This window comes from Aquarana catesbeiana, linkage group LG13, assembly GCF_042186555.1.
Source record: "Aquarana catesbeiana isolate 2022-GZ linkage group LG13, ASM4218655v1, whole genome shotgun sequence".
Classification (NCBI taxonomy): Eukaryota; Metazoa; Chordata; class Amphibia; order Anura; family Ranidae; genus Aquarana; species Aquarana catesbeiana.
Window position 1 is genome coordinate 222,313,172 of NC_133336.1, and position 26,616 is coordinate 222,339,787.

The 26,616-nt window shown below is 50.7% G+C and overlaps 1 protein-coding gene across 2 annotated transcripts in view; it reads right to left on the reverse strand.

Moving 5' to 3' along the window:
- LOC141116756 (methanethiol oxidase-like) overlaps positions 1 to 26,616 on the reverse strand; it is a 105,390-nt gene that overhangs the window by 34,198 nt on the left and 44,576 nt on the right. The window contains exons 1-8 of one of the 2 annotated variants that reach the window (XM_073609162.1): positions 19,086 to 19,145; positions 13,690 to 13,743; positions 13,153 to 13,265; positions 12,127 to 12,312; positions 11,331 to 11,451; positions 11,023 to 11,205; positions 5,755 to 5,936; positions 4,869 to 4,947 (exon numbers count right to left, since the gene is read on the reverse strand). In XM_073609162.1, coding sequence (XP_073465263.1) covers positions 4,869 to 4,947; positions 5,755 to 5,936; positions 11,023 to 11,205; positions 11,331 to 11,451; positions 12,127 to 12,312; positions 13,153 to 13,265; positions 13,690 to 13,743; positions 19,086 to 19,089 — 922 coding nt within the window. In that variant the 5' untranslated portion in view covers positions 19,090 to 19,145. Of the gene's footprint in view, positions 1 to 4,868; positions 4,948 to 5,754; positions 5,937 to 11,022; positions 11,206 to 11,330; positions 11,452 to 12,126; positions 12,313 to 13,152; positions 13,266 to 13,689; positions 13,744 to 19,085; positions 19,146 to 26,616 lie in introns of those variants that run through there. The other variant, XM_073609161.1, reaches the window with a different exon arrangement.

Below are 26,616 nucleotides of genomic sequence, written 5' to 3' on the forward strand. Positions count from 1 at the left end.
ACTGTGCATGCGCCGTACGGAACAGCACAACAGCTGATTTTACGAAAAGCTGTGGTGACGGCGCATGCGCACAATAGCCGACAGAATCATTTTTTCTGTCAAATGTCTGTTAAATGTCTGTCTGTTAAATAGAATAGAAATTAAAGGAATGGAAAAAAAGACAAAAAGAAAAAACAACAATAGAATAAAATAAAAATATAACCATCTTCTGAAATTCGAATTTTGAATAGAATAGAATAGAAGATAAAGGAATATAATAAAAAAGAAGCATAGAAAAAGAATAGAATAAAAATAGAAAATAAGGGAGTGGGATAAAAAAAAAATAAATAAAAAATAAAAATAGAATAAAAAAAAAAAAGGAAGGAAATTAAAAGAAAAAATAGAATAGAAATTAAAAGGAATGGGGAAAAAAATGAATTATTATTATACAGGATTTATATAGCGCCAACAGTTTGCGCAGTGCTTAACAAAATGAAGGCAGACATTACAGATACATTACAATTTGGTACAAGAGGAATCAGAGGGCCCTGATCACTAGAGCTTACAATCTAGGAGGGGGGTCAATTGATACAAAAGGTAATAGCTGTGGGGGATGAGCTGATGGAGGAAGTAAAACAGTGTATTAGTTAGAAGCAGCATAAGCTTCTTTATAGAGAAGGGTTTTCAGGGATCGTCTAAATATGGATAGATTTGGAGACAGTCGGACAGATTGGGGGTAGGGAATCCCAAAGGATGGGAGAAGCTCTGGAGAAATCCTGGAGGTGGATATGGGAGGAGGTGACGAGGGAGCTAGAGAGCAGGAGGTCTTGGGAGGACCGAAGAGAGCGGCTTGGTTGGTATTTTGGGACTGGGTTAGTGATGTAGCTGGGGGGCCGAGTTGTGGACGGCTTTGTAAATTATTGTTAGTACTTTGAATTTTATTCGTTGGGTGAGTGGAAGCCAGTGGAGGGATTGGCAGAGAATGGTGGAGGAGACACTAAATGTTTGGTAAGGTGGATGAGTCTAGCAGCAACATTCATTATGGACTGAAGGGGGGGATAGTCTATGTAAAGGTAATCCGATGAGGAGGAAGTTGCTGTAGTCGAGGCGAGAGATGACCAGGGAGTGAATTAAAAGCTTGGTTGTGTCATTAGTTAAAAAGGGGCTTATTCTGGAGATGTTGCGGAGGCTGAGGCAGCATGTGGACAGGAGTTGGATGTGGGCCTGAAAGGACAGCTCAGAGTCTAAGGTTACCCCTAGCACTCTGGCATGTGGGGATGGACTGATAGATGTCCCATGGACCTTGACAAAGAAGTCAGGGGAAGGGGCACGTCGGGGAGGAACTATTATGAGCTCGGTTTTAGATTCAGTTTGAGGAAGGGGTGTGACATCCAGGCTGATAGGTCTGTTAGTAAATCAGTGATGTGTGAGACCGATGGGGTGGGCTGAGGGGTAGAGAGATAGATTTGGGTGTCATCGGCATATAAAAATGGTACTGGAAGCCATGGGAGGCTATCAGCTGACCCAGGGAGGACATGTAGATCAAGAATAGTAGAGGTCCAAGGACAGAACCTTGGGGGAACCCAACGGTAAGTGTCACTGAAGGTGCGGTGAGATAGGTAAGATTTGAACCAATGGAGAGCACAGCCATGGATACCAAGCAAATTGAGTTTTTTGAGGAGGAGGGGGTTGGCGAATTATATTGGCTGAAATCTTGCTGTGACTTAGTCTTACGTCAAAGACGCACAAGAGCGCGGCTACATTTTTGAGGCTTCTGGTATTGTCTGTCTGCCAGGGTTGTAGCAGTCGGGGCCTGATTCTGTGCGTAGTGAGGGGGGAGGGGAGGGGAGGCCCCAAGGTATCCAGGGTGGATGACAGTGAACTGTTGTAGATAGAAGTGGCCAGGTTGGGACATGAAAAGTATGAGATTTTGGCATAGAGACAATCTATAGCAGAAAGATGAAGAAGAGCAGGGTTAAGGTGGCGAAGGTTTCTACGGGTAATAGTTTGGTAGTTGGAAGGCAAGGAGGAAGAAGATAAGGAGAGAGTGAAACTATTAAGGTGGTTGATCAGAGAGAGGAAAAAGAATGTTTGAGAGGTCGCATGGAGTGCATAGGAAAATATGAGGAAAAGGCAGTTGCCAAAAGTCCAGATTTTCCCGGGACAATCCCGATTTTGGGACCCTCGTTCCGATTTAAGCTTGTCCCAATTATTTTTCCAGGAGTTTGCTTTTGTCCCGGGAAAATTGGGAATGTTTTTGGCTAAAAACGGCAGCGGCTACACAATAATGGCTGCCGCCGCCATGGTTGTTGTTTCCCCTTGTGTTTAGTGCAGAGGGGCGGCTTCTCTCTTCAGTGTACAAATAGAAATTCTACTGTACACTGAAGCCTATTGGCTGCAGGGATTGGTGACCCCTCCCCGCTCTCCACTGAAGGCAAGGAAGTGATCAGCCTCCACCCGCCGCCGCCGCCAACCCTCCGCCCCCGTGTGTCTGATAAGCGGGGGACACTGATGGAAGGACCGGGGCTCAGCTGGCTAGGGACACTTGATAGCATCCGGTGGCAGGCAAAGTGGCAGGTGACACGCTCCATCCCTCATTAATATCAGACTCTAACCACGCCCCCTTTCAAGCCACGCCCACTATTTCACGTAAACCACGGCCATATTTCGCTATGTCACTCCTACAAACAAATGCCCTGCCCCCTAATTATAGCAAGGCTCCGCCTACATGCAAAAAAGTGTCAATAAAATTTTTTTTACATTGTTGGCAACTATGTGAGTAGAAGCGCTTAGGTCAAAAGGAGGTTAGGTTCAGAAATTTTGAAGTAGCTGGAGTGTTAAGATTAACAGGGATATTGAAGTCACCAAGAATGATTGTTGGAATTTCAGAAGAGAGCAAGTAGAGTAGCCAGGCAGAGAAGTCGTCAAGGAAGCTTGATACCGGTCCAGGAGGCCGATAGATCACAGCAATTCTCGATGAAACTGGAGAAAACAGACGAATACTGTGAGCTTAAAATGGGGGAGAGGGACAGAGAGGGGAGGGGGTGTGGATGAAGAACCTGAAAAGTGCTTTGAGGGGGATAGGAGGATTCCAACACCACCTCCTTTCCGTCCACTAGGCCTGAGAGAGCGAGTCCACAGGAGGCCACCATGGGAGAGGGCAGGAGGAGAAGCAAGGTCAGATTCTTGAATCCAGGTCTCATTGCAAGTAGGTTGAAGGAGTTTGTGATAAATAGGTCGCGGACGGTGGTAAGTTTGTTGCAAACAGAGCGGGCATTCCAAAGGGCACAGGAGAAGGGGAGGCTGGTTCTAGGCAGAAGAGGAAAAGAGGAATAGAAATGAGATTGTGTAGATTGCGGCTGCTGTCAGAGGATAGGGGGTGCCGGGTATGTTGGCCAAAAAGGTAAAATCATGGCGGCCCAGGATTTGGGGAGATATCTCCAGACATTAGGAGAAGCAGAAGGGTGAGAGAGGCGATACAGGAGTGTGTGACTTATGTGGGGGGGGGGGGGGGATAAACAGTCTCAGTGTTTTATTGGTATGTGGGTCCCGAAACCCTTGGCTATGCATCCCCTAGAGAAGGCCTAAATGTATACTGAGTGGGGTGGGGGTATTATTGCCAATTAATCAATTAAACTAACAGAACAAACTTCTCACACCAAAAGGCAGACTACAAGACACAGCAGGAGGGCGGGGGGGGGGGGGGGCACGGCTTTAAAGATAAGAACAGCTCATAATTTTAGGTATAGACAATAAGAAAGCAAAATCAACATCACAGTGATATGGACAGAGGTAAAGAATTTGTAGGCAGCCTAGATTACCATTGAAGCGCATTTAAAAACAGCAAAGCAGTTGTAGTTAAAAGTTGGAACTTGAAGGCAGCAAAGATTACCTGTGGAGGGATGGAGAATAAAATATAATCTTCTATAATTTTGAATAGAATATAATAAAAAAAAAAAGAAAAAAAAATAATAGAGTAAAACAGAACAGAATATAAAACAAAAAAGACTAGAACAAAATAAAATAGAATAGAATAAAAAATAAATACAAATTAATGAGTGGGATAAAAAAAGAAAAGAAAAGAATAAAAAGGAGAATAGAAAATAAGGGAATGTTATAAAAAAAAAATAACAGAAAAAAAAATAGAATAGAAATTAAAGGAATGGAAAAGAAAAAAAAAAAAAAAAAGGAGAATAAAATGAATAAAAATATAACCATCTTCTGAAACTAGAGTTTTGAATAGAATAGGAGAAAATAAAAAAAAAAAAAAAACAAAATAAAACACACATAATAGAAAGATAGAACTGTCCTCTGAAATTTGAATTTTCAAATAGAAAAAAATTTGAATGGCGATTAGAATTTTCTGGATTTGGTCGAATCTAAAATCAGTTTGACTGACCACCCTACTGCTGGATTCCCCCGTCTGCCCGCAAACTAACATTACACCTCTGTGCTTCTCTATGCTAATACAGGCAGATCAATAGCTGGTGGGAGGGGCTTCCTGAATGCATCACAGCACTCCTTTTAAAAGCCCCGAGGCAAGCGGTGGGAGGAGTTATGCAAATATCAAAATGCCCTCGATGGTCGGGTGTCAGTCTGGGAGGAGTGGGCGTTCCTAGGAAGAGCTGTATTTCCATAGGTAACGCCCACATGTAATGCTGAGCCTCCATGATTGAAAGAACTGATGAAAGGGGGCGGGGCCAGGTATGGTGGAATAGTTGATGCTGGACGTCCTTCAGCCAGGAAAGGGTTGGGGCTCTATCTGACTTGCTGCAGCTCCTAATGCACATTGTGAGAAGCTCAGAGTGTGCGGTGAAATCAGAGGAAGCCATTTTAGCCCTGGAGAGGAGCCGGTCTCACTCAATCAGGGTCATCATACAGCCACTCACCTGGCATCTCTGGCAGCGCCCAGCCCTCCACCTTCTTATGTGGCACCTGGATGACCTTCTCAGCCGCCCATTTTTCATCCTGTAGGGGTAAAAAAAAAAAAAAAAACACAATCATACAGCAGGTATCAGTACAGATCTGTCATCAGCTCCTTCACATAATGTACATTATAAAATAGAAATAAAGTTTAAAAAAAAAAAAAATTAAAAAAAGTATGGGGGGGGTCCTCCGCAGTACACCTTTTCCACCACAAGAAGTCCTCAGTCTTCCAAATGGCCAATATTATTCAACCTGCCCCCTCGGAACGCCTCTCTCCGTCACTCTGCTCTCTCCTCCTATCAGCATGATCTTTGTTAGCACATGAGCAGGAATGGATTGGTTCTATGTGGTGCATCTCCCTCCCCCCAGTCTGAACTCTGCTGTACTTTATAAGGCAGATACCAGGTCACATTCGGGGGGACACTGCTTGTATTTTTAGGTTTGTATAGAATTGCTTCACCAATTATAAATTGCTATACTGTAGTTTGTCTTCCTTGCAACCAAGGCAACAGTATACAGTCTCTACACAGATATGGCAGCATACTCGTCCCCCAGCTCCTATACCTATTACATGAAATACATGAAAATTACATGAAATATGTCACCCCGGTAATGCTGCCCTCAGGTCACCTCGGGGGTCGGGTCATGTGATCACGCCCATGTGTAAAGGTTTCAGCAGGTGTGTGGGTGTGGCCTATTCCAGGATCTACAGAACAGATGCAGGTAAGAATCAGCAGGAACGTTTGCCAACATCCCGCCACTCCACAAAGCCGACCTGCAGAATATTCTTTTTTTTTTTTTTCCCCCTCAATAAAAAACATTGAGCCCCCATCCCCCACAGCCGCTCACCGCCGTCTTGTAGAAGCGGAAGATGGAGGCGCCGAGCCCGCAGCCGACGAATCCCTGCGCAGCGTCCGGGTTGTGCAGAAATCGGATCTCCAGAGGAACCAGTCCGTCCGCCCCCAGGTCCAACGACTGTATGCGGGTGCGCTTCGTCCAATCCCACACGTGGATACTCTGACCATAGTGTCCTAGTATAGAGCAAGAAGGTGATTGGAGGAGCAAAAGGTCACATGACTGGGGGGGTGATTGGGGTATAATAGAAGGACAGAGGGGGGATTGGGGTATAATAGAAGGACAGAGGGGGGATTGGGGTATAATAGAAGGACAGAGGGATGATTGGGGTATAATAGAGGGACAGAGGGGGGATTGGGGTATAATAGAAGGACAGAGAGGGGATTGGGGTATAATAGAAGGACAGAGGGAGGATTGGGGTATAATAGAAGGACAGAGGGGGGATTGGGGTATAATAGAAGGACAGAGGGAGGATTGGGGTATAATAGAAGGACAGAGGGAGGATTGGGGTATAATAGAAGGACAGAGGGAGGATTGGGGTATAATAGAAGGACAGAGGGGGGATTGGTGTATAATAGAAGGACAGAGGGGGGATTGGGGTATAATAGAAGGTCAGAGGGAGGATTGGGGTATAATAGAAGGACAGAGGGGGGATTGGTGTATAATAGAAGGACAGAGGGAGGATTGGGGTATAATAGAAGGTCAGAGGGAGGATTGGGGTATAATAGAAGGTCAGAGCATTACACCCACCATGTCTTGTAACCCACTCTACACAGAAGGATGTCAGCTGTCCCCAACTCTGGGGGTTCTCAGACCAAAAGGGGCCCCCGGACCTTACTACATTTTTGCACCCAACGTGGGGCAAAGGCGTTATCCTCACAGCAGTCGCCCATAGCTACCGGCTACAGCTCCATCGGGATTTCGTCTGGCTCCATGGGAAAGTGGCAAGTAACATCTATACTTCTCATAGACTGTTTTATTATGCATCCCAACAACGTGTGGAGAAGAACCAACAAGTCTCATTGCTCATGGGAGAGTACCAGCCTGGTCTTTTGAAACTTCCCGCCAGCGCTGTGAGGGTTAAAACAAACAGACTCCATTACAGATTTGGCGAGCTGCCGAAGCAAACAGGTGGGCGCTAAAGTTTCCAGAAAGTATCTGCACCAATCCGTTGGCAGGGAGGGGGAGGAGCTCCCGCTCTGCAGAGGAGGATAAGGAAGTGCTGCCACGTGTGCCTGGTTGTAGGTTGGAGAAGATGGCGCAGTTTGGAAGTGTAATGGCAGATTGGAGAAAGTATGCTCTGGGTGTTGGCTTTGGTCTGAGTGAGTCCAAACCTGTTCTGACACCGGAGCGCGGTACATACTGAAGGGTAGTCTTGCCCTGTATACGGCTGGAGGCTATGAGGCCTTGGGAAGTGTTCCAGTCTGACCATGTCTGGTCACGCATCTGAGGCCTTGGATCGTCTGCGGACGTTGCGGGGGGGAACACCTGCTCGAGGTAGTCTCACCAACTCCTCCGCGGATGCTACAGGCCAATTGGGACAAGAATGTCGCTATCCCAGCTGGGAGTGATATTACAAGCCCACCTGCCATCACCAGAGTCATGCAGGAAGCTGCTATCCCTGTCTTAACGACTGCCCCAGGACCCAGCGCTCCAGTTATGGCCCTCAAGGCCAAAGTGGGGCCCATCTGCTTGCTTTGATGTCTGAGCCACCGGGGGAAAAAAAAAAAAAAAAGAGAGAGTACCGGAGTCCGGTAATCCTGCAAGGGGTCAAAGTGATGTGCCTGTAGGGGAGGCGATACCTGTGGCCATTGAGGGAGACAACACGGTTGTGCCAGTTAAAGCCAGTGCCAAGCGCAACTACCTCCCGGCCGAAGAGTGCTCCACCATAACAAATTCAGACATCCCCTCTGATGGATTATCTGAATTGTTTTCGGACACTTTATCTTGGATGGGGAAGTGGAGTGACAGTGATGAAGAGAAAATGTGTGACAGAGGAGGAGGAGGATGTAGTTCCCTCCGCTACTGCCGCTAGCGTTAAAATCAAGCTCTCTGCCAATGCAGCTCCATCGGTATGCATTACTAGATCTTTTGAGGAGGATTGATGGGCTCGATGGGTCCCCAAGGCTCACCACACAAAGCAAACGCCTGTGAATAAGTCTGATTGCAAGCCAGATGTTGTTGCTGGGTACCCAGTTCAGCGTGCTCCAGACGCAAGTGTCCTACCTGGGTATGGAGGCCCTAAGACCCTGCCCAGGCTGTCCAAGGTGCAGCGAATCATCATAAGAGAAAATGGCTGAGGAATATGGGTACCTGTATCCCTGCATACCTGTTCATCTTGTGGAGGAAATTCTTGTTAAAGAGACCCAATGGGTAGATGAAACTGTGCGCAGTTTCCTCCAGATCCTTCTACAGGTAGAATTTCCGAAGCGGTCACCGAAAGTTGCTGAGAGGTACGTTTCAGTGTTGCACACCTGGGGTTATGGCCGTAAAAATTAATCTGGATAGTGTGATTATCCGCAGGCTAGACAAAAAGGACATTAAACACTTTTTACTATGGTAACTACAAAAAGGAGAAGACTTGAAGTTGCCAGATGAAAGTACGTCTGTTCACTAAACTTTGTGGATTACAAATATGTGCTGTGTGAAGTGAAGGACGCTATGCTGGAAGTCACTTCATTTCTGCACAAAATTGTTGCCAGTGGAGAACATTCCTGCTGGCTGTACTGCTGAGCTTGTGCTGGACTGAATGCTGCCGGTAGATACAGGGAGTGCCCACTTGAGTCATGCTGGCCAGTGCTCTGAAAGTTGTCCATGTGCCCCCCTCTGAAAAGTAATCTGCTGATGTGACGTTCAGCAAGTTTGTTCCTCAACTAAAGAGGAAGTCTTCCTCAGTTCCCGGCTGTCATGCGGACAGACTGAGGCTACTATTGCAAGGGGACCTGTGTTAAAGAGTGCGGTCCCTTGCATCATGGCCTGGTTGCCTATTGCTGGAATGCAGCTGTGCCCTTGTCCCCGGAGATACCCTTAAAGAAGTTAAAGAAGAAGGGGAACTGCTGGGAAATATTGTTCACACCCAAGTGAAAATTTTGATGGACTGTCATACATCAAGGAGACTGGGGTATTTAGCTAGTCAGGTAGAATGAGCTTTGGCAAAGGGGCCAATTCTTACCGTCCATGTAAATAATGGACTAATCCACACATCAGAACGGTTTCTAGTGTTGGCCACCAAGTGGTGTGAGCGGTGCTGACCTGAGTGAACCTCTATTCATATTAGGAGTATTTGATAGAACATGCTAAGGTAGATCAATGGAAAAGGGGTGGCATTCTCCGCTGAGAATGGGGTCCACTTCCATATGTATATGGTTCAGATCTATTATAGAGTGTATTTACACTGCTATGCTGTCCTTGGCTAAAGAGAAGTAACAATTACTTAATCACTCATGTACATATTGCACTATGTTATTATAGGGATAGGATGCATTTGCATTGCTGTTTATTTCTCTCTTTCAGGTGTTCTTGCACCGTTGCGGCTTCCTTGGACAAGGAGAGACAGTGATCCAACATGGATGATAATGCGAAATATTCATGCTCTCTTTATTACTGTACATATTAGATAGATAGTTAAGATATGAGACTAAGGTTAATATTCTCCCTTAAGTAGTTAGGTGGTACACCACACATTAAACTGTATATATAATTCCTGTTATTTATTAACCCTGTGTGAATTGCCATTCACTCATGCATGTTTATTTTCTGCGATATGCTATGTGCACTACTTGTTATTATTCCTTTCCTCTTTCCCCACCTATCATAGTTTTTGCCAGGACATTCGCTCTCAGGCTTGAGAGCTCAAATTTTTTTTTTGCAAACTCAGAGACGTAGTTTTGTAGGCAAGGGGGAGGATGTAGCACCCTGATGTTTAGGCAGGGTTGCGCTTAAATTTACCTGCCAGGTATAGTTGCCTTGGATATTTGCTAGGGATCAATTGATTTCACCCTAAGTCTGGAATTGCTGCATTTCTCTCTTCTGTCGCTAGGTAGCCGGGTACCTGGCGACATTGGATAAGACAAGGGCATTGCAAGCCAATGGGCAGGGATCTTCTTGGGTTCCTTGGCCTGCAGGGAGAGCCTATTTATTTGGGTGAGGTCAGGTGATCAGGGTTCTGTGCCATCTGGACGGCTATCTGGGTGGACATGTGTTGTGCTGCCCCGGGCTGCTAGGCTGGAGCCTGAGGCCTATCCCATGGACAGCTGGCTGCTAGGCTGTCTGAGGGCCTACCCAGAAGCAAGAAAGCAGTGCACGGTTGGGACTGCGGCTTGCAGTCCAACCATAAGTGACAGTTCTGTCGGCCGAAGAACCTGTCACGGTCAGAGGTAGAAGGGAAGCTGTCGCCATTAGGGATCAACCCCCTCATTACCAGGGACCACAGTGAGTAGTTGAAGCAAGTACCAGAGCAATATTCTCACCAGCCGGGGACGGTGAAGAATTGGGAAACTTAAGCAGATGTCAAGCCAGGGACCCAGCCAGCAGAGGTGACGCTTGCAGAGCAGCCTTGTGTGCCAAACCAGGCACAGAGCAGGCCAGTGGGGTGAGGCTTGCGGAGTATCTGAGTGCCAAGCTAGGGACCCAACAGGGAAGCGGGGGTGAAGCCTCAGGAAGATACTCTGTGAGAAGGTTGGAAGAGCTCGGAAGATCCGGTGCCATTGGATCAGCAAGTTTAGTGAGGAGAGACTGGGAGCTCAGTGGAGTGAAGATCTACAAGAAGTGATTGTAGAGGAAGTAAAGAAGTTCGTTACAACTTGTGTTAGAAACTGTTATAAGATTGTTGCCATAGGAGAAAGCAATCCTACACATACAGACATAGTGTCCTGCTGGGTGCCTTTCCTTGCATGGCTGTCTATAGAAGTCTTTGTTACTACTATAGGGTGTCCTGGCCCTAAACCCCTCTCCCACAGTTCTGTTCAAGAGAAAATAAATCTCTTTGTGTTCAAGAAGTGTCTGGCGCTCATGAATCTACCTTACATTACACCCACCATGCCTTGTAACCCACTCTACACAAAAGGGTGTCAGCTGTCCCAAACTCTAGAGGTTCTCATTAGACCAAAGGGGTCCCTGGACCTTGCTACCATAGAAGGACAGAGGGAGGATTGGGGTATAATAGAGGGACAGAGTGGGGGGTTAGTAAAGGATGAATTTAGCTCCCAGTAGTCCTGTCTTGTACTGATCTTTGCCCCTTTTACTCTTCTATACCCCTCTTACCTGCCTTCACATCCTCTATGTTGAACCCTTTGGTGAAGATCTTCGGCACTCCCAACTCAGTGCTTATCATGACGTTGTGGCGCGGTTGGTACCAGAAGCTGTAGCCAAAAGGTGTAGCGTTGCCCTCCACCTCCCAGTTCCCCTTCACCTCGAACGTCTCTCCATCCAGCAGCACGAAGCCACCTGAGATACAGAAATCGGTTGACGTTATCCTCATGGGAATGCCAATTAGACTTTTAAAAGACAAGAAATGCTCCAGGCCAAAAATAAAACCCGAAGGCCCACCGGGCGTAGAAGATGACGCTCACCTTTGCCATTCCCGGCGGGGTCCCCCAGAGCGCTGATCATGATCTCTCCGCAGCCCAGGCAGTGTGGGGTGTGCAGGTACCCCAAGCCGCACTTCTTGTGCACCTCCTCCGGCTCCACCACCTGTAGAGAGGAGAATCCTGGTCAGGTCAAAACCGGGCAGTACCAGGACAGGGTAATCCAGAGCTAGGATGCAGAATTGCACCCCCCTCCCCCACTAATAATACATGCCATAGAAAGGGTGTACCACGCTGCGCCCATTTTTGCTTCACTGCGCCTAGGGCAACTCCCCTCTTGCCCACCCCTTGTCCCAGCCCTGCAACCAGGTACATACATGGGAGCCGTCCAGCCAGTCCTGAGAATTACACAGTTCCGCCAGCTTGCTGACCTTACCTCTCTCTACTGCAGCTATGCAATCAAAACCTGGGAACTTTCCTCAATTTGGCTTTCAAGTGCGTCTCCTGGGCCCCCCGATTGCCGACTCTCCTCTACACCGATGAGGTCATCCCTCCCCCCCTCCTATCAGCATGTTCCCTTCAGCACATGTGCATGCAGCACTCCTGATTGGCTCTAAGCAATGCCCCTCCCTCTCTCAATCCAAGAGCTGCTGTCCAGGAGGCAGATATAAGGACAGGTTCAGGTACTCACATACCAGCTGCCTATAGAAATACCTAGAACGATGATATGGCGGTTATAGCAGGGAGGGGATGGTGGCTCCCCGGGCGGGTTTATTTAGAGGAAAAACAAGTTAGTAAAATGGACAAAGAGGACCGGACGAGCTGATTGGAGGGTGCCCACCTTGTGGATGCGTGGGGCCCGGTGGTCGGTGCCCACGTCCACCACGTAGATGCGGGAAGTGATGACAGAGGGGAGGATTAGCTTGTCCCGGACTTTGGTGACGTCCCCAAAACAACTGCTGCAGGTGTTCCAGCCGGATTGGTGGAGCTCATCATTCATGTTGGGCATCGGCAGGCGGTGGATGACCTGGAAGGAGGAGCAGGTGAGTCATAGCTGGTATCTGGAACCTCACCTGTAGGATACCTGCCTGTCTGTACCCACCCACTTACCTTAGTGAGCACCTGACTGCACCCTTCACCAGGTGAGCACCCGGCTGTACCCACCAACTTCCCCAGGGGGGGGCACCCGGCTGTACCCACCCACTTCCTCAGGGGGGCACCCGTCTGCACCTTTCCTCTTCCCATAGTGAGCACCTGTCTGTACTCACCCCCTTCCTCCCATGAACAGCTTTCTATACCCACCTACTTACCCCGGTGAGGATCTGTCTGTACCCATCCCTTTACCTTCTGACCACCCATCTGTACCTGCCCACTTACCCCATTGACCACCTGTCTGTACCTGACCCCCTTCCTGAGATGATCACCTGTGTCTATAGTGGTCCATACCCACCCCTTTCCCTAGGAGGGCACCAAATTGTAACCTGCCCTCTTCCCCAGGGGGGCACCCGGCTACCCCCTGCCATCTTCCCCAGGGGGGCACCTATCTATACCCGCCCCCTTCCCTTATTGAGCGCCTGTACCCCTCCCCCATCTCCCATGAGCAAATGTCTGTACTCGGTTATTTCCCCCAGTAAACACCTGTCACAGGCATTCCCTGCAGCAGGGGGAGGAGGACCACCCCAAGGTGTAGGAACGGCCGCACAAATCTCAATGTTGTGTTCACTAAAACATATCAGAAAATTCCAACCCGCACTCCACCTGTAAACAAAATATACCTTTTGGGTGGGACGGCCCTTCATTAGTCATGAATGCAGTTTCAGGGCCCTCCCCCAAGGAACAAACATGCTATGAAATGCATGAGCCTCACCTTGGAGTAATGGGGAGATTTGGGGTCCACATCCACCGTGGCCAGGTAGTCAGGCTTGTTGTTGCCGGTGTTGCGGTAGATGCAAACGACGTAGATCAGCTCCTCTCTGGGGCCTGTACAGGATAGACATGGTGAGTGGTGGGATACAGAGGGCCACACAAGCTAGGGGCCACAGATAACCCTGGGCCATAAAAGAGGTTCAACTTCTTATTCTTATTCTTCTTATTCTTCTTATTCTTGGTGGGAGCAAACAAGAACATAATTTGGTTCTATGCAGCAAATGCTGCAGAACTTAGAACTGCTTCAGCTGAGCTGCTCCAAGATTCAGCAGGCCCTTTCACAGTGCCTCTGAGTGAGACAGCAGCCTCTGTTCACATCTTGCCTCTCTCTTACCTACAGAGGGCAGAGCTGAAACCGGGGAAAACTCAGCAAAGAGGACCTGTCACATATTCAAAATATCTACACTAAAAGCCTACAGCTGTACTCTGATTCTCCCCCCCCCCCATCACCCCTGGGCTCACAGCAAGGGGCCCCTACCTTTCATGGCATCCAGAGGAGACTTGTATCCGGGTCCACATGATCCACACTTAGCTGGAAAGCAATAAACAACAAGAATTGGTCACAAAATGCCCCCATAGCCCTGACATATACCGCAGCGATGTACAGAGAACAATGAGCCACTCACATCAGTCTCTGTACCAGAGGAGCTTACACTCTCATGTCCCCCCACAGTCACACACTATTATTATTATACATTTATATAGCTCTGACATATACCGCAGTGCTGTACAGAGATCACTGAGCCAGTCACATCAGTCTCTGTACCTTGGTGGTGGGGGATTGCAAGTAGTCAGGCGGTAGGAGGGTGGACGAGTCAGGCGGTAGGAGGGTGGGTGGCTGCGGGCGGTCAGGTGAATCAGGCGGTAAGGTAGTGGGTGAATCAGGCGGTAAGGCATACCTCCCAACATTTTGAGATGGGAATGAGGGACACCTACTAGCAAACGTATGTAGGCATAGGACATGCCTCCTGCCACACCCCCTTAAAAGGAGAATTAACACAAAAAAACAAAAAAAAAAGTTAATTAAATCCACAAGGGCTTTTTTTACCACTACTATTCCTTCATATTGGCTTTTAAAATTTACAAATGCAGCCATTTAGAATTTGGATTTGGTTTAGCCCCGGGAAACAGTAGATAAAAAGTGCATTTTATATAAAACTATATAGATCAGACCAAAATGAGGGACAAATGAGGGGGAAGAGGGATAGAGGGACAATGCTCCAAATCAGGGACAATCCCTCAAAATCAGGGACAGTTGGGAGTTATGGGTAAGGTGGTGGGTGAATCAGGCGGTAGGGTGGTGGGTGAATCAGGCGGTTAGGCGGTGGGTGGCTGCAGGCGGTAGGGTGGTGGGTGAGTCAGGCGGCTGCGGGCGGTCAGGCGGTAGGGTGAATCAGGTGGTAGGGTGGTGGGTGACTGCGGGCGGTAGGGTGGATCAGGCGGTTGGGTGGTTGCGGGCGATCAGGCGGTAGGGGGTGGGTGGGTCATGCAGTAGGGTGGCTCACGGGCGGTCAGGAGGTAGGAGGGTGGGCGAGTCAGGTGGCTGCGGGCGGTCAGGTGGTAGGGTGGTGAGTGACTGCGGGCGGTCAGGTGGTGGGTGGATCAGGTGGTAGATTGGTGGGTGGATCAGGCGGTAGGGTGGTGGGTGGCTGCAGGTGGTAGGAGGGTGGGCAAGTCAGGTGGCTGTGGGCGATCAGGTGGTGGGTGGCTGCGGACGGTCAGGTGGTAAGGTGATGGGTGGCTGCGGGCGGTAGGGTGAGTCGGGCCATAGGGTGGTGGGTCAGGTGGCTGCGTCAGGCGGTAGGGGGGTGGGCGAGTCAGGTGGCTGCGGATGGTCCAGCGGTAGGGTGGTGGGTGGCTGCGGGTGGTGAGACGGCAGGGTGGATCATGCTGTAGAGTGGTGGGTGGCTGCGGGTGGTCAGGAGGTAGGAGGGTGGGCGAGTCAGGTGGTAGGTGGCTGCGGGTGGTGAGGCAGCAGTGTGGATTGGGCAGTAGGGTGGTGGGTGGCTGTGGGTGGTCAGGCAGTAGGAGGGTGGGCGAGTCAGGCAGTAGGGAGTGGGCGAGTCAGACGGATGGTCAGGCGGTAGGGTGGTGAGTGACCGCGGGCGGTCAGGCGGTAGGAGGGTGGGCGAGTCAGTTGGTAGGGGGATGGGTGGCTGCAGGCGGTGAGGCAGCAGGGTGGATCAGGTGGTAGGGTGGTGGGTGGCTGCGGGTGGTCAGGTAGTAGGAAGGTGGGCGAGTCAGGCGGTAGGGGGGTGGGCAAGTCAGACGGCTGTGGATGGGCAGGCAGTAGGGTGGTGAGTGACTACGGGCGGTCAGGTGGTAAGGTGGTGGGTGGCTGCAAGCGGTCAGGTGGATCAGGTGGTAGGGTGGTGGGTGGCTGCGGGCGGTTGGGCGGTAGGGGGGTGGGCGAGTCAGCCAGTAGGGGGGTGGATGAGTCAGGCGGTAGGGTGAATCAGGCAGTACTGGCTGAGTGCTGTCAGGCAGTAAGGTGGTCGGTGGCTGCACACGGTCAGGCGGTAGGGTAAATCAGGCGGTAGGGTGGTGGGTGGCTGCGGGCAGTAAGGCGGTAGGGGGGTGGGCGAGTCAGGCGGCTGCGGACGGTCAGGGGTTAGGGTGGTGGGTGGCTGCAGGCGGTAAGGTGGTGGGTGGCTTCGGGCGGTCAGGCGGTAGGGTAAATCAGGCGATAGGTGGCTGCGGGTGGTAAGGTGGTGGGTGGCTGCGGGTGGTCAGGTGGATCAGATGGTAGGGTGGTGGGTGAGTCAGGCAGTAGGGTGGTGGGTGGCTGTGGGCGGTCAGGCGGTAGGAGGGTGGGTGAGTCAGGCAGCTGCGGGCGGTCAGGCGGTAGGGGGGTGGACGAGTTAGGCAGTAGGGGGGTGAGCGAGTCAGGCGGTAGGGGGGTGGTTGAGTCAGGTGGCTCCGTATGGTCAGGCGGTACAGTGGTGGGTGGCTACGGGCGGTCAGGTGGTGGGTGGCTGCAGGCGCTCAGGCGGTAGGATAAATCAGACGTAGGGTGGTGGGTGGCTGCGGGTGGTAGCATGGTGGGTGGCTGCGGGCGGTCAGGGGGATCAGGCTGTAGGGTGGTGGGTAAGTGAGGCGGTAGGGTGGTGGGTGGCTGCGGGTGATCAGGCGGTAGGAGGGTGGGCGAGTCAGGCCATGGGGGGGTGGGTGAGTCAGGTGGCTGTCGGTGGTGGGTGAGGCGGTAGGGTGGTGGGTGGCTGCGGGCGGTCAGGCGGTAGAAGGGTGGGCGAGTCAGGCCATAGGGGGGTGGGTGAGTCAGGCGGCTGTGGGCGGTCAGGCGGTAGGGGGGTGGACGAGTTAGGCAGTAGGGGGGTGGGTGAGTCAGACGGCTGTGGGTGGTCAGGCAGTAGGGTGGTGGGTGGCTATGGGCGGTCAGGGGGATCAGGCGGTAGGGTGGTGGGTGAGTCAGGCGGTAGGATGGTGCGTGGCTGCAGGCGGTAGGGGGGTGGGCGAGTCAGGCGGTAAGGGGGGTCAGACGGCTGCAGATGGTCAGGCGGTAGGTGGCTGCGGGTAAGGTGGAGGGTGGCTGCGGGCAGTCAGGCGGTAGGGTAAATAAGGCGATAGGGTGGTGGGTGGCTGCGGGCGGTCAGGCGGTAAGGTGGTGGGTGGCTTCGGGCGGTAAGGTGGTGGGTGGTTGCGGGCGGTCAGGTGGATCAGGCGGTAGGGTGGTGGGTGGCTGCGGGCGATCAGGAGGTAGGAGGGTGGGCGAGTCAGGCCGTAGGGAGGTGGGAGAGTCAGGTGGCTGCGGGCAGTCAGGCGGGAGGAGGGTGGGCGAGTCAGGCGGTAGGGTGGTGGGTGGCTGCAGACGGTAGGGGGGTGGGCGAGTCAGGCGGTAGGGGGGGTGGGTGAGTCAGGCGGCTGCGGATGGTCAGACGGCACGGTGGTGGGTGGCTGCGGGTGGTAGCATGGTGGGTGGCTGCGGGCGGTCAGGGGGATCAGGCTGTAGGGTGGTGGGTAAGTGAGGCAGTAGGGTGGTGGGTGGCTGCGGGTGGTCAGGCGGTAGGAGAGTGGGCGAGTCAGGCCATGGGGGGTGGGTGAATCAGTTGGCTGCGGGCAGTCAGGCAGTAGGAGGGTGGGCGAGTCAGGCTGTAGGGTGGTGGGTGGCTTCGGGCGGTCAGGCGGTAGGGAGGTGGGTGAGTCAGGCGATAGGATGATGGGTGGCTGCGGGCGAGTCAAGCGGTAGGAGGGGATGGGCGAGTCAGGGGGCTGCGGACGGTCAGGCAGTAGGGTGAATCAGGCGGTACTGGCTGCGAGCTGTCGGGCAGTAAAGTGGTGGGTGGCTGCGGGCGGTCAGGTGGATCATGCGGTATGGTGGTGGGTGAGTCAGGCGGTAGGGTGGCGAGTGGTTGCGGGCGGTCAGGCGGTAGGGTGGGTCAGGCGGTAGCATGGTGGGTGGCTGCAGGTGGTAGGTGGAATAGACGGTAGGGTGGTTCAGGCGGTAGGGTGGATCAGGTGGTCGGGTGGTGGGTGCCTGCGGGCGGACGGTGGATCAGGTGATAAGATGCGGTGTGCCAGCAGTCGGCGGGTTGTGGGTAAATAATTGTGTAGACTCTGGGAGGGGCACACAGGGTGTTGGCATCTGCCATGTAAGATTGCTCTGTGTGGGGAGATTACAGGGCGGGCACAGGAGCGTGCTATAGATGCCAACACAGGAGATTATAGTTCAGGGGCACAGAGGAAAGGGGCGCCCCCTATGTGAATAGAGGAAAGGAGCGCTTGTTATATGAATAGCGGAGGGGGCGTGGCTGACAATGCGATATCCAATCCATACGACTTTTTTCCTCATGGATTCTGATAAATCATGTGTAGGGGATCGATTAGCTATAAATTGATAAATGGGATTGATCTATAAATTGATCCATTGGATCAGAACACAATTAAATGTTTCAATCGGATCTTTGTTGGGATTCCTCTATGACTCCACGGATTGGACGCCGGGATCGGCGCGGTCCGGCTGGGAGAAGGAGGTTTTTCGGTCAGTCTGGGCTCTATAGTGGTCAGCAGCAGCTCTGGGCACTGAGTGAGATTGCTGAGTAACTAGCGGTGGAAAACCCCCAGTTTGTTTTAGCATATTCAAAAGTGTCTGTAAACCACCAATGGATGGACGATGTAGAAGGCACGCCAAAGTGACCTCTCAACCATTATTACTATAGGAGGTTATTTCAGCATGCCTAAAGGGTCTATAAACCCTCAATGGACGGGGGGAGGCGTAAGGAACGCTAAAGTGACCTCATAATCAGGATTACTACAACTGGAGAGTACAAAATCTGGGTGGACCCCGCTCACTGCCCGGATACCCAATGGGGGCGCCTTAAATGATGTGCTCCCCTCCTCACAATGCCATCTGCCTGGCTGTCGGGGGATCCATTCACTAGCCAATCAGGAGCTGTGACTTCACTTACCGCATGCTGGTTGCAGCGTCAGAGGAGTTCCATGTCCCGGGACCTCATTCTCTGTACTTGGACCTTCCGAAAAATGCCACCCGCCTAGCTGTGGCTTCAACACTGCCCCCCACCACCACCCTGAGCAAGCAGCAAGTGAAGGCAAAACTCCCAACCTGTCTAATTCCCCCCCAATCCGTGTGTCAGCCAGGGGGGGTCAGCATCTTCAGAATGATTCAGAAGGCAGTGCAGCCACAATTCCCCTATCTGCATGTTTCAGGTCACTTGGAAGCCAACGGATCAGCATGACAGCCAGGAGGGGAGAGGGGGACTCATCTCATCTCCCCTCCACACACGCTGCAATCACTCATCAGGCTGTCAGACAATGGAGGAAAAGAGAACCTCCCTACAGGACACCACAGAGGCTCAGAAAGAAGGTGGGGGGCGCGGGGGGGCTAATGAAGAGTCTCACCCATGTCGCTGCACGCTCTCTCAGTGTTCCCAGTTGCTGATCAACCTGTGATCAGATACTGAGCTCACTCAACACCCTGCTTAAATAGACTGGGGGAGGGATAAGGGCGGAGTCAAGGAGGGGCCAGAGAGGGGGGGAAGAGGGAGGGGGGGTCCAGGCACTGATCATCACTGAATGCAGAGCGAGAATCCAAAACTTTCCATTCTGTGCCCATTATGAGGGGGTTCCCACCATCCCTGTGCTGAGTTCTTGGGTCTGTACACCCGCTGTGCCCATTATGAGGGGTTCCCACCATCCCTGTGCTGAGTTCCGGGGTCTGTACACCTGCTGTGCCCATTAAGAGGGGTTACCACCATCCCTGTGCTGCGCTGCTTCTCCTTTCACTGTCCAGTCATGGGTTGGGGGCTTGTCCGGGATGACCTAGGTTTAGAGGAAAGTGGGTTGAATGTTGCTGGCCATTGGACTGAGGACACCTAGTGGCAGTAAAAAAGTACTGCGGGGGAAAATTTGTGGATTGAAGGTGAACATTACAGCAAAAGTAAATTTATCTTGAGAGAGGGTGGTGAGTCAGGCGGTAGCATGGTAGGTAGCTGCGGCCGGTCAGGCGTTAGGGTGAATCAGGTGGTGGGTGGATCAGGCGGTAGGGTGGTGGGTGGCTGCGGGTGGATCAGGCTGTGAGGTGGTGGGTGGCTGCGGTCGGTCAGGTGGATCAGGCGGTATCATGGTGGGTGAGTCAGGCAGTAAGGTGGAGGGTGGCTGCGGGCAGTCAGGTGGTAAGAGGGTGGGTGAGTCAGGTGGCTGCAGGCAGTCGGGTGAATCAGGTGGCAGGGTGGTGGGTGGCTGCGGGTGGTCAGGCGGTAAGGTGGATCAGGCGGTAGGGTGGTGGGTGGCTGCGGGTGGTCAGGCGGTAAGGTGGATCAGGCGGTAGGGTGGTGGGTGGCTGCGGGTGGTCAGGTGGTAGGTTGAGTCAAGCGGTAAGGTGCCGAGTGGCTGCGGGCGGTCAGGCGGTAAGCTGGATCAGGCAGTAGCATGGTGGGCGAGTCAGGCGGTAGGGTGGGTCAGGTGGTGGGTGGCTGAGGGCGGTAGGCGAGTCAGGCGTTAGGGTGGATCAGGCGGTAGCATGGTGGGCGGCTGCGAGCGGTAGTGTGGATCAGGTGGTCGGGTGGTGGGTGCCTATGGGCTATAGGTGGATCAGGTGGTAAGATGCGATGTGCCAGCAGTCAGCGGGTTGTGTGTAAATAATTGTATAGACTCTGGGAGGTCCACACAGGGTGTTGAGATCTGCCATGTAAGATTGCTCTGTGTGGGGAGAGATTACAGGGCGGGCACAGGAGCGTGCTATAGATACCAACACAGGAGATTATAGTTCAGGGGCGCAGAGGAAAGGGGCGCCCCCTATGTGAATAGAGGAAAGGGGCGCTTGTTATATGAATAGCGGAGGGGGCGTGGCTGACAATGCGATATCCAATCCATACGATTGTTTTCCTCATGGATTCTGATAAATCATGTGTAGGGGATTGATTAGCTATAAATTGATAAATGGGATTGATCTATAAATTGATCCATCAGATCAGAACACGATGAAATGTTACAATCTGATCTTTGTTGGGATTCCTCTATGACTCCGTGGATTGAACGCCGGGATCCCAGGTGTCTTCTATACAGGTAACGAGCTGAGATTAGGAGCATTCTCTAAGGGAGTGCTCCTAATCTCAGCTTTTTACCTGTATAAAAGACACCTGTCCACAGAAGCAATCAATCAGATTCCAATCTCTCCACAATGGCCAAGACCAAAGAGCTGTCCAAGGGTGTCAGAAACCATGAAATCAGGCCGAGACAGAAGTACAGTTAAATCACAATGGTTTAACCACTTCCCGACTGGCGCACGACGATGTACGTCGGCAGAATGGCACGGACAGGCAAATGGGCAAACAGGTATGTCCCTTTAAATTTGCAGCCATGTCCTCGCGTGCGCGCCAGCCGGGACCTTCGTGAGTCGGATCGCGGGTTCCGCGGACTCGATCGCCGCGGAGATACCCACGATCATCTCATGGGGAGAAAGAACGGGGAGATGCTAATGTAAACAAGCATCTCCCCGTTCTGCCTAGTGACAGTGACGTCACACACAGCCACCCCCCACCACAGTTAGAAACACGCCCCCAGCACACACTTAACCCCTACACTGCCACCTAGTGGTTAACCCCTTCACTGCCAGTGTCATTTACACAGGAATCAGTGCATTTGTATAGCACTGATTGCTGTATAAATGACAATGGTCCAAAAAATGTGTCAAAATTGTCAGATGGGTCCGCCGTAATGTCGCAGTCATGATAAAAATCGCTGATCACCGCCATTACTAATAAAAAAAAAAATTATTAATAAAAATGCCATAAAACTATCCCCTATTTTGTAGATGCTATAACTTTTGCGCAAACCAATCAATAAATCGCTTATTGTGATTTTTTTTACCCAAAATATGTAGAAGAATACGTATCGGCCTAAACTGAGGAAAAAAAATGTTTTTTATACATTTCTGGGGGATATTTATTATAGCAAAATGTAAAAAAAAATGTTTTTTTTTCAAAATTGTTGCTCTATTTTTGTTTATAGAGCAAAAAATAAAAACCGCAGAGGTGATCAAATACCACCAAAAGAAAGCTCTATTTGTGGGAAAAAAAGGACGTCAATTTTGTTTGGGAGCCACGTCGCACGACCGCGCAATTGTCAGTTATAGCGACGCAGTGCCGAATTGCAAAAAGTGCTCTGGTCTTTCGCCAGCAAAATGGTCCGGGGCTTAAGTGGTTAATAATAAAAGTAAAAAGAACAAACGTAGTCAAAACATAGCCAAAGTTCAGCAATCGGAAAAGATAGTCAGCCAAGCCAGAAGTCAGGGATCAATGTAGTGGAACAGCAAGCAGGATCTGGAGCCAGAAGGGATGTCAGCAAAGCCAGTCTTGACCAGGATTGCAGGAGATCGTTTCCGTGATGTTGACTAATGCGAAGGCAGAGCTCCTCTGGACTGGATGGCTTAAGTAGGCAGGACTGACGAGAAGGTTATCATCAACAGCGGAGTAACTGTGGAGAGCTGGCAATTAGCCAACAGCTGAGCGGCCAGCTCAGAGAAGGAAGGGCTGAGCCCAGCCCTGACAGTACCCCCTCCTCAATGACCCCTCCCCCTCGGAGGACCACCAGGCTTGAAGGGAAAACATCTATGGAAATCACGGAGGAGGACAGGGGCATGTATGTCCGAGGATGAGACCCGAGAGCGTTCCTCCAGACCATACCCTTTCCAATGCACCAGGCACTATATGCGCCCAGGAAACCTACAGGAGTCAACAATGGACTGTACCCCATACTCCTCATGGTTCTCAACCTGTACAGGGTGAGGATGTGGCACTGAGGTGGTAAAGCGGTTGCAGCCCAAAGGTTTTAATAAGGAGACATGAAATACATTCAAAATACGCACATTAGAAGGAAGGTCTAATGCGTAAGCCACTGGGTTAATCCTGCGAAGAATACGGAAAGGCCCAATAAATCGAAGTGCAAACTTCAGTGAGGGAACACAAAGTCGGATGTTTGTGAGATGACAGCCAGACACTGTCCCCAACCTGGTAGGAAGGCGCAGGTAGGCGTCTGCGGTCAGCATGGAATCTGTACCTATCATTAGCATGTCGCAAAGCCTCCTGGACTTGTGCCCAAGTGGAACGAAGACCACGGAGATGCTCCTCTAGCGCAGGAATACTCTGTGGAACAAACAAGTCAGACAACATGGAAGGTTGGAAACCATAATTCGCAATAAACGGGGACAATCAGGAAGCAGAATTCAAGGCAATGTTGTGAGCAAACTCTGCCCACAGTAATAGGTCTGACCAGTTGTTATGATGGTCAGAAATATAGCAACGTAGGAATTGCTCCAAGGACTGATTGGTTCGTTCTGTGGCCCTATTAGACTGCGGGTGATACGCAGAGGAAAAAGCAAGCTGAATTCCCAACTGTGCACAAAAGGCTCGCAAGAACCGGGACACAAACTGACTACCCGTCTGAGAGAATCACCTTGGGTAGCCCATGTAAGCAAAAGATCTCCCAAGCAAAAATGGAAGCCAGTTCCTTACAAGTGGGCAACTTCTTAAGTGGAATACAATGACACATCTTTGAGAACCGGTCAACCACCATAAGGATAACTGTGTTGCCCTAGGAGTTGGGTAACTCCACAATAAAATCCATAGACAGATGGGTCCAGGGCCTCTCTCCATTGGGTATGGGTTGTAGGAGGCCAACTGGAAGGTGTCGTGGAGTCTTACTCTCAGCACACACGTAACAGGTAGCTACGAAGGCAGTTATATCAGCATGTAGACTAGGCCACCAGAATTGTTGGTAAATGGCCCAAACGAGTTGATTCTTTCCAGAAGTGAGACTGGTGCAAACCGTAGCCAGAATACGATCAGGAGGAATAACAGGAACCGACTCCAACTTGGAAGTGGAGGAAAATTGTCGTGACAAGGCGTCAGCCCTTACATTCTTAGTACTGGGTAAGAATGAGACAATGTAATTAAAACTAGACAAGAAAAGAGCCCATCGCTCCCTTCTGGGAGAGAGGCATTTAGCCTCAGACAAGAATGTGAGATTCTTATGGATGGTCAGTAAGAATGAGAACCGGCACAGTTGTACCTTCGATGAGATGTCTCCATTCTTTCAGAGCTAAAATGATCGCCAACAGCTCTCTGTCACCAATCTCATAATTGTACTCCGCAGGTGACAATTTCTTGGAAAAGTAGCCACAAGGATGCATAGCACTCTCAGAGGTAAGGACGTTGAGACAGAAGGGTGCCAACACCAGTCTCAGAAGCATCAACCTCAAGGATAAAAGGTAATGTAGGATCAGGATGTGCCAACACAGGAGCATAAACAAAGGCAGCCTTGAGACTCTCAAAGGCTTTAATGGACTCCGGAGACCAACTCTGTTGGTTACCATCCTTTCTGGTCATATCAGTCAGCGGATTGACCAGAGACGAGAAATTACGAATTAACTTCCGATAATAGTTGGCAAAGCCCAGGAAACGCTGCAGAGGACGTAAACCCATGGGTTGGGGCCACTGTAGGACTGCCGAAAGTTTCTCTGGGTCCATCAAAAAACCAGCAGTGGGAATGACATAGCCCAGGAATTTAACCTGTTCACGATGGAACTCGCACTTCTCTAGTTTACAATAGAGATTGTTCTCTCTTAGTTTCTGAACCACACGTCAGACATCTGTGTGGTGGCACTCCAGGGACTTGTAAAATATGAGGATATCGAGACAAACCACCACTCATAACTGCAACAAATCTCGGAGGACATCATTAAAATTCCTGGAAAACTGCCGGGGTGTTACAAAGGCCAAAAGGCATTACGAGGTACTCATAATGGCCTGTTCTGGTATTAAACGCAGTTTTCCACTCGTCGCCCTCCTTAATACTCACAAAATTGTGTGCCCCTCTCAAATCAAGCTTCTTGAAAAGCCTTGCTCCCTTGAGGCGGTCAAATGATTGAGACCCCTAAAATCAATACAAGGTCTCGGTTAACCACTCTTCTTCTTCACAAAGAAGAAACCAGCACCAGCAGGAGACGAGGATTTGCGGATGAAACCTTGAGAAAGTGCGTCTGCAACATACTCCTCCATGGCCTTATCCTCCAAGACCGACAAAGGGTAAACCCGGCCATGAGGGGGTATGACACCAGGTTAAAGGTCAATTGCGCAATCATGCGGCTGGTGTGGAGGCAAACTACCGGCTTGAACCTTGTCAAAGACATCTCTAAAATCGTGGTACTCCTCTGGCAGGGAGGAGAGTGAAGAGGTACACAGGACCTTGGCTACCTTCTGGAAGCATGTCTCACTGCATTGTGGTGACCAGGAGAGAACCTCAGCATGGAGCCAATCAAAAAAGAGGGGTTGTGCCTCTGTAACCAAGGATAACCAATAACCAGCCGAAACTTAGGTGAGGAAATAACTTGGAATTGGATTATCTCGTGGTGAAGAGTCCCTATGGCCATGGACAATGGAACCGTCTCATGAGTCACATGGGTAGGCTGTAGAGGTCTCCCGTCAAGAGCCTCAATGGCAAGTGGAGTGTCACGCAGCTGCAGCGGAATTGAGTGCTTTGATACAAAGGCAGCATCAATGAACAGGCCTGCAGCCCCAGAGTCGATTAGAGCCTGTATCTCGACAGACGACCCAGTGCAAGAAAGGGTAACCGAAACAGGGGTTTATCCTTCTGGATAACTGGGGACGAAACAACGCCACCTAAGGTCTGTTCGTGACAGGACCTCAAGGTTCGGGCGTTCCCTGGACGGGTAGGACAAGACTTCAAAAAGTGACCTGCCTGGCCATAATAAAGGCACAATCTGTCCCTCCTCCTAAAGGTTCTCTTATCCACAGAGAGACGCGTGAAACCCAAGTGCATGGGTTAACCTTCACTGACCGACTCGGTACCAGGAGGCATGGGAGGTGAGGGAAGCACGGGTGGGACTGCAAAGCTCGGAGACAAATGTATAAGAGGCTTCCACAAGCGCTCCTTAAAAGAGAGTCTTTCTGTGAGTCTGGAGTCAATAAGGAGGGCAAACATGATCAACTTCTCTAGCTAAGTGGGTATATCTCGGGCTGCTATATCATCCTTGATGGAATCCGAGAGACCATGAGAAAAAGCAGCCACGAGGGCCTCATTGTTCCATGCTACCTCTGCTGCCACAGTACGGAATTAAATGGCATAGTCGGCAACAGTTCTCGTACTCTGTTCGATAGACATGAGGCACTTGGCAGCAGAAGCAGAGCGTGCGGGAATGTCATATACCCCTTTAAACAAAGCCACAAACTCAGGGTAAGACAACAGGTTTTTGCGTCTCCCATAACGGGTTTGCCCAGGCCAAGGCTCTCTCAGAAAGCAAAGATATCACAAAACCTACTTTGCTTCTGTCCGTGGGAAATGCCTGGGCAGCATCTCAAAGTATATCTCAACCTGGTTGAGAAACCCTCTGCATTCGACTGGATCGCCCCCCAAATCACTGGGGAAGCGGAGCGGAACCAGACATACCTCTTATAGAGGTAATACTTGAGGCAGGTGCCTGCACAGAGACTGGAGCAACAGCAGGGACAGCCTGCAACATATGTTGTATCGGGGCAGCAACAGTGGGATTTTCCAGGTGAGCCATGCGACTCAGGAGCGTTTGTAATGCCATGGCGAACTGATCCATGCGGTGATCCAGTTCATACAATCTGGAAAAAATATTACCAACAAGTGGATTGACTGCATCTTCTGAATTCATGGCCTTCGCCTACTGACAGAAACCATGAAATCAGGCCAAGACAGAAGTACAGTTAAATCACACTTGTTTAATAATAAAAGTAAAAAGGACAAACGTAGTCAAAACATAGCCAAAGTTCAGTAACCGGAATGGTTAGTCAGCCAAGCCAGAAGGGATCAATGTAGTGGAACAGCAAACAGGATCTTGAGCCAGAAGGAATGTCAGCAAAGCAAGTCTTGACCAAGGTCACAGGAG